Here is a 12,015-nt window from a genome sequence, read left to right as displayed (position 1 = left end):
GGCAACACGTCTCAAAAAAATTGGGACAGGGGCATTTTTACCACTGTATTGCTTCACCTCTTCATTAGGACAGCTGCTAGTGTAGTTGTTTATTATATATTTATTTATTTTTGGTTCTGTCATCCTTTTTTTCCCCCGGGTCCCTGAAACACCGGTGATCATGAAAGTTGTACACTTTTGCGTCCTTGCGGGCAAACCAGTCATAAATGCATTTTTATGTTCATTTTGGAGCAATATTGTTTTTAAATTGAGTTACTTATTTAATCTGCAAGTTGCTCAACAGCTAAGTTCTAGGGTGGCATTTCCGTTTTCATTTATGTAAATGTAATGCTTCATCCTGATTTTATCTAGTGTATGTTCACCCTGAAATCCATTCTGAGAAAACAACCCACACACCTCACATTCACTCAGACATTTCACTCAATCATTCGTACACATGTGCACACATGCAAATGTTACTGCTTTATTTGTGTCCACAATTCAGAATAAATATACATAAGGAAACATATTTAATCGTTTGGCCTTGAGGCTTACTTGTTACTTGCCAAACAGTGACCTTGTTCCAACTCTGCACCAGCCTACCCTGAAGTGTTTGGTGCTTGATGTTACTGTGATCAGTAGTATACTGTGATCAGTAGTGTGTATTTGATTTTCTTCGACTGTTACGCCATGCTGACACAGTCATCTGAAATACAGCTCTTTATTCTGACAGCTACTGCAGCCAGGTCCTGAGTAAGGATGTGGATGAATGTGTGACCAACCTGTTGAAGGAGCTTGTTCGCTTTCAGGATCGCCTATACCTGAAAGATCCCAGGAAAGCCCGCATTAAACGCCGGCTAGTAATGGGTCTACGGGAAGTTCTCAAGCATCTCAGGCTTCATAAAGTGAAATGTGTCATCATCTCACCCAACTGCGAGCGCATTCAGTCTAAAGGTAAGATTAAATACACTCTTCAAAACAGTAGATGCATATTTGAGTTTAACTTCATCAAAGCAGGTCTGAAAAAACAAACAAACATATATTTAGTACATCATTGTTATTAAAGGGAAACTATGGTTGTTTTTTTTTTTTCAACCTATTTAACCTATATTTGTTTACAAGGGGCAAAATGTGGTTCACTATTGAGAAATGGACAATATTGAAAGATACATGGTGTAATGTGAGGATGCTTTCTAAAGAAAATTGTTTTCACCCCGATTAGATAGAAGCAGACAGATTTTTATTTTTAAAGGCCAGTTATTACATGGATCCAGGATGCTATGCATCCTGATAAAGTTCCCTTGGTCCATTGGAATTGAAAAAGCCACACATCATCACATATCCTTCACCATACCTAGAGACTGGCATGGTTTTTGTTAGCCTATTAGCTGGTTTGATTTGCATTGAGCTCAATGAGCATCCTGGATCCATGAAATAACTGGCCTTTAAAAATAAAAAAATCTGCCTGCCTCTATGGGAATTTAACATACTGTAGGGGTGCCAATACTTATGAGCCCTGTATTTTAAGGAAGAACATTTCTTTATTTATTCATTCACAAAGTGTCCTTAAAGGTTTGATGTTTCCTCATTTTTTTACTTAAGGCATTAAGATCAATTTCCAAAAGATGATTTTACATTCTTCTTTTTAGTCAACTTTAGCAGAGGTGCCAATAACTCTGGATAATCCCATGAGAAATTTGAACAGAAATTGACAGATTTAGACACATGATCTAACCATCAACAGATTCAAGGCATTTGCTGTGAAAAGAGATGGCAATCACAAATGATTATTGCAGCACATACCTTGAACTGGTCACAAACAGAAACCTTCATTTTATAACTTTAGACAGGATTATTCTTTTTTGTATTTATTGATTTTTAGCTTTCATTTACATTATTGGCATTTATCACATAATACATTGTTATTTACAATTATATCTGCCACATCCTGTCTGCGAGCACTGAATTTTTCTGGGGTTTTAATAGACATGCTCTAAGCCTCTGATAATAGGTGTTGCTAGGGTAGATGTGGTGGTTGCTTTGCTAAATAAAGCAGTTGTTATGCTGGTTGCTAGGGTAATCATGTTAATTTTATAGTGGTTGCTAGGTTGACATTATGGTGGTGGTTGCTATGTTGTTGCTAGAATAATTAAGATGGTTGTTATGGTAAATAAAGTGGTTGCTATGCTGGTTGCTATGTTGGTTGCTAGGGTTATCATGTTGGTTGGTATGGTGGTGGCTAGGTTGACATTATGGAGGTGGTTGTTAGGTTGTTGCTAGGGTAATTGAGATGGTTGCTAGGGTGTTGTTAGGGTATGTATGGTGGTTGCTATGGAGGTTGCTAGGTAGGAATTGAAGAGGAGATGGATACCAATGAATGTTGGATGTTTAATGGATTTTGAAAGGCAGATAGTGGTGCCTGTACCAAACATTCCATTTTCAGTGCTGCAGGACCACCTTACACAGGGTTCGGGTTAGTGTTAGGGTTATGACAGTGTCTTCAAGTAAAGTGTTACCAAAAATTCTTGGAACCTCAGATACAAACCAATAGGCCAGTCAATCTAATCCAAAAAGACAAAAAAAATGCAACAGAAATGTCTCATAGTTTTCTATTGGTCCTAATACCCTCCTGAATCATATACTAAAAGTCTACCGCTGTAAATGGAGTGGAACATATTTTTTCGAGATTAATGGCCAAAGTTGTGCTCAACACTCTAAGTAGAATAGGGGAACATTTTCAATTAATAGCTATCACTATGAAACTTCTCTAGTTGATTAGTGACATCATACCAAAGAAAAAAATGTATTACAAGTTTTTGAGATGTTATGTTTATATGCAAATTAGGCATTTATTCATAAAATGTACCATAATTTGCATATTACTGAACACACAATCTGAAAATTGGATGAAGCCAGATTAAAAATGTATTGGAGGTAGGCCATAACACTTTTTTTTCTTCCAGGCTTACAGTATTAGAAAGAAATAAAACCACCAACTATGTTTATGTAAACAAATAAAGGCCAGGAAATTAGACCATTATCAAAAGAGAAAATATCCATTATTATCCACTGTGGCACGGCCGTAAAATCCACTCATAGATTTGACTCTGTAGCAACAACAAAAAAAGTTCAATCCATACTATGGATAGGACCAATAAAAGCTATGAGACATTTCTGTTGCAATTTTTTTTGTCTTTTTTGGCTAGATTGACTGGCCTATAAGTGTTTTTCTTTTTCAGATGAACATGTCCCTCAAATTCACTGCATATGGAAAAATAAAGGGATCATAACCGAACTGAATTGACTATCAGTCAGTTTGAGAAAGCTGCTTTTGTGCATTCTGTTTACATCTATTTTCATCCTCATTTTTATAAACAGGTGGTCTTGATGAGGCTCTCTACACCATCATCAATACATGCCGGGAACAAGACATTCCCTTTGTTTTTGCCCTTTCTAGGAAGGCTCTGGGTCGGTGTGTGAACAAAGCAGTTCCTGTCAGTCTTGTTGGCATATTCAACTATGATGGAGCACAGGTGATTATAGATTCCTTATGGAGAAGCTATTATCTTATGAATGAATGATGACTATAGATGACAATAGCTTAAAGTAGCTTTATTTTTGGAATCTGATCCTTTATCATACCTGTTCATTCGTACTCATCGCTCGACTTATTGTGACTAAATTCAAGATGGCGGCGAACGGTAAACTTCCTGAAGGTACTGTCTGTATAAACTACCAGTGCTTTTTCAAAGTTCTCAATGTCTTGTTTTAAATGTCAGGGCCCTCGGAAGTCTACCAATGAAGTGTAGAGCTACTTTGAGCCTCGTAAATGGTGTAAAACAGTGATTTATTTGCATGGCTAACCCGATGCCCGAGGCACCCCCATTGAAAACCTGTTGGTAGCATCAGCTAACTAACACCAGATTTCGGAGTGCAGAGGACAAGCCGAGATGAGCTATGAGACAAAAGTTCACACTTGGTATCATGTTTCAACACACTTTAGGTCAATATCACATCGAACTTCTCCTTTAAGCAAACATGTTATCCCTTCCTATTCAAATTGTCAAAGCATTCAAAGTTGGCTGACATGACAAACACATTTCATACATTTGATTTCAAGTCGCCAGCAGATGTCAATTCCAAGGCTTTGTTTAATCAGGCAAAAATACAGTTGGGTGCAAAAGTTTGCATCCCCACTGAAATATTAAAAGATCTAAAACATAGTAATGTATTTACATTTTTACAAATGTTTCTTAATCATCAAAAGATGCTTAAAATTTTGGCCTTAATGGAAATTCCTGTTCGTATAGGACCTCTATCATAAGATGATTGAGCTATCATCTGAAGCAAGAAAGGCCTATGATGATATGGTTGCAAGCTTGGAGGAAAAATCCCAAGACCAGCTAGCAAACATTACTGAACCAGCCAGTAATCCATTGCCAGAGGAGTCCTCTGCTTCACCATGTGCTGAGGAGCCAGCATACAGTAAGTGTTCATAATGAGATGATGTAATGTCCTTTTCTTGTCTTGTCTTCTGCAACTTTTTATTAGCAAACACGAAGCTGATGGCGAGACTGCTTCTGTAATAGGAAGATAAGATTTTTCCTATCTTTGAAACTTAAGTTAAGATAGGACAAGCAGTTAGGATGTATTTCTGTAATGAGGCCCCTGAAGTCCAAATCACATCACCATTCATGCAATTATCAGCAGTGTAAAATTCTGAATTGGGTCATTCCACGTCAGTTCAACCAGGGCCCACGCACTTAGGTCTCAAAAAATTCTGAAAAAATTACCAGGTGTACCTATGTTACCCAGGAGACACACTGTAAAATTACTCTTATGTAAGATCAATACTTTCCAAGATACAGCCAGTTTCACAGGGGGAGGGGGTGTCGATTTTGTTCGGCCTCTTTTTTTTGTCAAAGTTCACAAGCCCACAGCGCAAGAACTAAACCATGTAGGAGGCTCAAATTTTGAATGAGGTGAGGTCTGCTGTTCAAACCCTGAAGGGATTTATTTTTTCTGTTCATTGTTTTTTGTGAGAGTGTTTCTACTTATCTCAGTAAGGAAAATAAATCAAGAGCCTATGTTGAGTACAAATATGTCTTCTGAAGGCTTAAACAGAGCCCAGCCAAAAACTCGCCAAAAATTGTATCAACTTTGAGGGACAGCTATGACCATGCAGGATTATCCAGACCAAACGTGACGATTTGGCTACATACTATTCCAATTTATGTACCAGCATGCAAAAATTGAGCCTCCTACATGGTTTAGTTCTTGCGCTGTGGGCTTGTGAACTTTGACAAAAAAAAGAGGCCGAACAAAATCGACACCCCCTCCCCCTGTGAAACTGGCTGTATCTTGGAAAGTATTGATCTTACATAAGAGTAATTTTACAGTGTGTCTCCTGGGTAACATAGGTACACCTGGTCATTTTTTCAGAATATTTTGAGACCTAAGTGCATGGGCCCTGGATGAATTGACGTGGAATGACCCAATTTCTACTGTTCTACCAAAAACAGCATGGCTAGTAAAGCTTGTATTTCTCTTCCAGTTGGCATGCTAGTTTAAGGTTAAACTTATATGCCTGTGTGCCAAATTTTTTTTTTTGTCAGTGACACTGTGGAAGAAGATGCTTGAAAAGGGACACAGTGACCTATCGCTGGACAGAGATGAGAGGTTTGCCAGTATCAACACTGAAGATTTAGAGCCATTGAATGAAAGTATGACTACTTGTTTACTGCCAGACACCAGATAAACTAGCTGTAAAAACTATGATGAACCTTGTGTGCCTCAGAATGTTTGAATAATGCAGATAATATGATTTAGTAACCAAAATACACACTCAGACATAAGTAGATGTGAAAGCACTGCATTCATGAGAGACTGTGATTATTGTAAAGAATTTAATGTGTTTATATTTAGATTGTAAATCTGTTAAAAGTGTAATAAAGTACAAGGAATACCTTGAAGATCGCCTTGACATTTTAGATAATGTATAGAGAAATGGGAATGCTGTGAAGTCTTTTTACTGTCTCCCATTCAACTGGGACATACAGTATTGCAAGTCTTTTTAGAAAGCAGATTGGGCCATGTTTAATATACAAGTAGATCTAAAAAATAATAATATTGTGGAAGATTGAAACTTTCATATTTCAAACCTCTTTTTTCCAGTATCTCTAAATATTAATATAAAGAATGTATGTTTATCGTTATTAATAATCAGGATTAAAAAACAAAATAACTTTTTTACAATATTTTAATTTCTTGAGATGCACTTGTAACATTTAACATTTCATCTCATTATTTTAAAAAAATCAGCCTGAGAAAGTATTGGCCAATGACCACCATCATTCCCTTAATAAGTTATTCAATCAGTTCCTATCAAGATTATCTCTCTTTAAATGTACCATATTGTGTATAATAGACATTTTTTCCACATTTTTTAAATCTAGATTTTATGCACCCCCTTCTTCAAGCGAAGTATATGGCTATATGATTACTTTCTAGACTAAGATTTGCAGTGAATGAATAACCATGATTCTGTAAAAGTGATTTACATGCAATCTGACTATAACCTTGTTTACATGGAAATTTGTTTTTTGTCATTCCGATTATAAACTGTTCCGATTAAAAAATGTGTGGCGTCTGAAGTAGGCCCTACATTAATCCAAATGACCGTATACATGGGTGTTCATTCGGAATAGGAGCGGACTAGGCCTACACCACCTCTTTCATTCCGATTAAAATTCTGATCGGATCAGGAATTTCATTCCGTTTGAGGTGTTTATATGACCCTTTTTATTCCGATTGAGCCGTTATTCCGTTTCTAATCGGAATAGAAGTGTTCATGTAAACGTGGTAATAATGATCACAAGCTTTTCCTTGTTGATATGTGTCTACTCTTAGTCTTATTTGTACAAGCCGTTTATATGCATTACGGTGATGCAAATTGATTGCTTTATATACTAATCAGATTGTTGGACTCCAGTGTAGGCCCTATTGCTAAACTTGATAGTTAGGAAACTAAGGAGTGCGTGCACATCACAGGAGTACAGGTGCTGGACCAAAAAAATGAACTGAGAAGAAATAATAAAGGTCCGCACACTGATTAAAGCTCCCAAACGTGTCCGAAACGTCGTGCTAAATAAATCCAGGTTTGGGAGCTTTAATCAGTGTGCGGACCTTTATTAAACTTGATAGTTAACCAAAGGTGTTCCTGCTTTTTTTGGACACCACTAACTACATCTTATTGTGGGGGGCGGTAACCTTTCCGAACCTCTTAACCGTCTTGCATCTGAACTCTTGCACTAACTGTAAAAGTTAAATCTTCGTCTACAATAAATATATGTTTGCTGCACTTCTGAAACGATTTGAGAAGATGTTAACGCTCAAATTTAAGTCTAATTTCACTGCTGGGTATGCCTGTGGAAGTCATAAAATGGAAATGCGTTCACCTTAAGCTAGTTCATGATACCATGCCCCAAGATAGCCAGGGTCTTTGCAGAGAAAAACAGCCCCACAGACCCTTCACTATACAGTAGGCATGGGGCTCTATTCAGTTATTCTCCCATGTATGCCAAATATGGCCAAAGCCTCAATTTGTATTTCTTCTGACCATAAAACATGATTCCAGGCAAAGTCCCAGTAGCATCTAGTAAACTAGCTGGCAAGGCTTTTCCCCTGGCATGCCTTGGAAATAATCTATTATGGAGTTTCATCCCTCAATGTACCTGGTGACAAAACATGGGTCCTTGACCAACCAATTTCTCACAGCTCCAGTTGATGTGAATCCCTGAATTTGAAATGCGTATTCTCTTGTCTTTTCCATTTTGAAGAATACAGTAACAAGGGCATTTTTTCTCTGAGGGAACATAAAGTCAGGGTGCGATTTGTGTAAAAACCAGAGGGGGGGGGGGGGGGTGATTTTGAATAAGTTTGTAACCCCCCAAAAAAAATGAACGAACGATTCATAGCCTAGTAATGTCATGGCTAATAATACCCTATATTATTTTTGCCACCTTTGTAACATTTTAGTTTTAGTTTACCGTGGTGTTTGACTTTAAACAGCGAGTGTGTTTGGTATGATGATCAGCTCCTCTAATGCAGGGTAGGACTACGTTTTGACAAGCATACAAATTCACCTTGTTCTTGCCCCATCTGAAATGACTTCTCTACTTTTGCTGCCAACATCCTTTCTGTGTTTGTTGTGTAAAAAAACGTTGTAATTGATGGCACTGAAGTCTTAAGTTAGTGAATTGGCTAACAGTGTTAGTTGGTAACCAAATAGCCTACACATTGCGCTACACGCTCTGCGTAGGCTAGGTGCATTCTCTCTCCTGCTGATTTGCGTTCAGTAGCCAAGTGCGTAATATTGCAAAAGTTGAAAAAATACATGTGTTTATTGTAGCCTACAGAAAATAAATAGTCTACCATACTGTCAGTTAATTACAGTGCAGTGAAGAAGAGTTTGGAGAGTAAAGTTATAGGGCAACTTGAAGTTTTATGAAAATAATTTACGAACCAGAACATAAAGACCATGAAGCTTCTATTTCTTGCAGCTGTTAAAATACCCACCAACATTAGTTTTTGCAGTACAGATTATTTCTAAAAGTTATTTGTCTACTACTGGCTGATTTATCAAACGAGTGCTTTCTCGTTCGTCCTCCGCAAACTACAGGTGTTTCGGTAGAGAGCCATTGAATAATCGATGCCAAGCAATTTCTGTAACACTTTTTGTGACATTCAGCAAATATCTCCTCATTTAATGTAAGTTCCTTCGGACAATAGGCCTACGTTCTACTCTACGTGCAGTTGTCCTCCATCTCAGTTGCATCAGTTTTCTAATTTTGAAGGTTCTAAAACATTATTATGCTTCACTGAATCCTCGTTTTCTTTCATTTGTCCAGCTAACTTTTCCATTGAACCTAGCCATTTATGATGGATTACACCAGTGGTCCCCAAACTTTTTCTTCTGAGGGCCAGCTTACTATGCCTGGCTGTAAGAGAGGGCCAGAGACTCGGAGTATATCAGTAACCATAAATAGCTTAGTGCTGTGAACAACAGCAGTCTACCTTAGTTGAATATTACATTACATTTAATCTATAGGCTTTTGCAATTTAATACCATTGTTAGCTGTGTTTATATTGCCATCATGCCATATCAGTGTAAAATGTAACTCAAATTAAATAATACTAATAAAAAGACTTTTGCATTCCCAAAAGTATTAGCAGGTAGTCCCAAAAGTATATTTCATTAAAAATGTGTGAACTCTGAACATGTAAAGTTCTCAAACTATGAGAATTTTATGAAGTACTGAAGTGGTCTGAAATGACCACCATTCAACATTTTAACAAATAAAAATAATTATCCCAGAAAGTCCCAGAAAAATGACTTGAATATAAGTTAGTTATTAACAATTCATTGATAAACTTTTAGAATACTTTGAGCACTGATGCAGTCAGGATAGGCCTCATTACATTGTTTGCAGATAGGCCTACATTTCATTCCATTTTTGATGGCAAACGCAAAACAGCGCCAAAACAACCACCAGTGGACAAAAAGAGTATTACATGTGTACTGTTAAGACTCGCCATAGAGAATGAATGGGGGAAATTGCGGAGGTTATAGTTTGACGATGTCGTAGTCCCGTGCGGGCCGGTTGCTATATACCACGGACATGTTTTGGGGGACATTCTGAAATGTCCTGCACGATCAAGGCCAAATTAAGTTATCACGCAGCCACTGTGTCAGCAGCATCAGTGCTGACGGTGACGGTGCGTTTCTGATGTCAGATTATTATGTAGGCTAGCCTACTAGACTGTTCTCATGTTGCAGCGCTTTACTTATATGAAGTAGCATTAATCAATATGAGGGGCAGGGGGGGATAAATGTTGTCCCCCCCGACGATAAAAATAATTTAGCAGAGGTAGGGATAGGAAAACCAAAGGGGGGGGGGAAATCCTCACCATCCCCCCCTACAAATCGCACCCTGCATAAAGTCTTTCAAAGGTCATTAACACTGACTATAAATAAAAATGGAAATTATAAATGAAAAAAGCTGGTTACCGGGTTCCTACACAGTATGGAAAAGTATTGCATTTGATTTGAATATTTTCCAGGTCTGGATAAGTATGGAAAAAATAGCAGAGAATATGGCAAAATATTTGTTTCCAGACTTGCATCTAGAGCAGTGATCTTCAACCGGGGGGTCCACGATCCCGAGGGGGTCCCCGGAGGTACTGCAGGAGGTCCGCCAAATTATTCCATCTGTAGCATTTTTTCCTTTTCCAAAAATTAAACACGTCCAATAGGTTAAACATACAAAGAACGTAGAAAATAGGTTTTCTATTCATTGATATAATAACACATAGGCTACTCGTGAGTCTTCATGCAATCATGTGATCACCGTGGGAACGTGCACAGTTTAGCTTTCCTGTGTCAAAATTCCCAGAATAGACAAGCTCCGTCTCTGTAACACTCACAATGGTCAGGCTATGAGAGAGATTTCATTTCCCCCTCCTTAAAGGCCGTGTTGCAGGGTTCATTTTCCAACGTATTTGCACAATTTGCTTGTTGGTAATAAACATTTAAACTGTTATCCATTGTATTTGATGTTGTTGGGTATCACAAAATGGGATATAATACGAAAAATCAGGTACTATTTTACAGCGTTTTGAAGTGATTATCCTTTCCGCACTCGCTTCCCTACCCACAGCAGCTCTCCACCGAAGTTTCCATCGAGACGGCACAGCCCACACAAGCATCTGCCAAACTGCGACTTGCCCTTATTATCTCCCTCTTTGGTAAGCCGAACCCTGACGATGTCAATGACAATCAATCACGAGGAGTAGTTATCGAAAATATTCATGCTGAAGACACGACCAGCCTAATCGGCGGTGGCTAAATTTGCATCAACAGGGGTGGCTCACAGGTGGGACTGAAAAGTTAGCCCATTGCACTAGCTATCATGATGCTTTATATTCTGATCCTCTGACTAAGTTTACCCGGTAGCCTACTTATCTGAACTAACGACATGATCACTATCACTAGATATAAAGAAAATGTTGACTTTCACTCGGTGCTGTTCTATGACAGTAACAAAAAAAGTGTCGTAACGTTATAAGCATAATGCATTGAACTGAATAGGCGCATTATGTAGCCTCCCAATTCAGAAAATTGCATTAAACTAAAATCGAAAGACATTGTTATCTTTGTTAGACCGGTAGTTGTCATATAAATGCTGTAACGAAATTCGAAGTGTAAATATATAAACTTTATGTTGAAAGTGTAACCGCGACCGTTTCCCATAGGAATGAATGTAAAACATACCCTCCAAAACGAAACCTCCCGAAATTCAGAAAAAAATTCTAAATTGATATCAGGCAACGTTATTACCATTGGTAGATCATAGGGTAGCTGTAATGAAATGAATGAAGCGCAGATCATGTGGTCCCCAACATGACGTCATCACCGAATTGCGTAAAAAAAACCTGCTAATGCTAAAAACAACAAAAACTGTCATTTATCATCATTTGGAGACATTTTTAAAAATGATATACATATATTGAGTGCTTTATGTACCCATTAATCAACAGTGGTGGTTAACTTGAAACATGGGCTTTAATTCAAATGTAATGGCTAACTGTAAAGCTGATGATACACAGGGCAATTTTTTGGACAATGGGAACCAGGTGAGTCACAGGGCAACAGACAACTTGCAACAGACGAGGGCAACAGGCAACTGGCGATAACTTTGTTAGCAAAACACTAAATCCCATTCAATCTCAATGGAGCAATGGTAGCTAACAGTTTACTGGAGGAAAACACAAGGTCTTTTTAACCTCGGCACATAAAATAGATGTTAGTTATTTTATTAAGCATTTGATGAGGTAAAATGCCGTTTGGGTTTCAACATGAACACTTAACGAACTGTTGTGACCCTGCCATCTTTGTTAAAAATTTCAGAAGCTCACAGCTGGTCATGTAATTGTCATTGCTAGGACCCTGATTGGATGATCTCAAAACGTTGCCCA

The 12,015-nt window shown here is 38.0% G+C and overlaps 1 protein-coding gene across 3 annotated transcripts in view; it reads left to right on the top strand.

Annotated features, from left to right (window-relative positions):
- Positions 1–5,989, top strand: part of LOC121715551 (selenocysteine insertion sequence-binding protein 2-like) — a 46,878-nt gene extending 40,889 nt beyond the window's left edge. For 2 of the 3 annotated variants that reach the window (XM_042101390.1, XM_042101389.1), the window contains 4 exons: positions 713–933; positions 3,358–3,512; positions 4,290–4,464; positions 5,595–5,989. In XM_042101390.1, the coding sequence (XP_041957324.1) occupies positions 713–933; positions 3,358–3,512; positions 4,290–4,464; positions 5,595–5,737 (694 nt within the window). In that variant the 3' untranslated portion in view covers positions 5,738–5,989. Of the gene's footprint in view, positions 1–712; positions 934–3,357; positions 3,513–4,289; positions 4,465–5,594 lie in introns of those variants that run through there. The other variant, XR_006033627.1, reaches the window with a different exon arrangement.
- Positions 5,990–12,015: the final 6,026 nt, after the last annotated feature.

Source organism: Alosa sapidissima, chromosome 8 (genome assembly GCF_018492685.1).
Source record: "Alosa sapidissima isolate fAloSap1 chromosome 8, fAloSap1.pri, whole genome shotgun sequence".
In the NCBI taxonomy this organism is placed as follows: domain Eukaryota; kingdom Metazoa; phylum Chordata; class Actinopteri; order Clupeiformes; family Clupeidae; genus Alosa; species Alosa sapidissima.
This window is presented reverse-complemented; position numbering and strand designations above follow the sequence as displayed.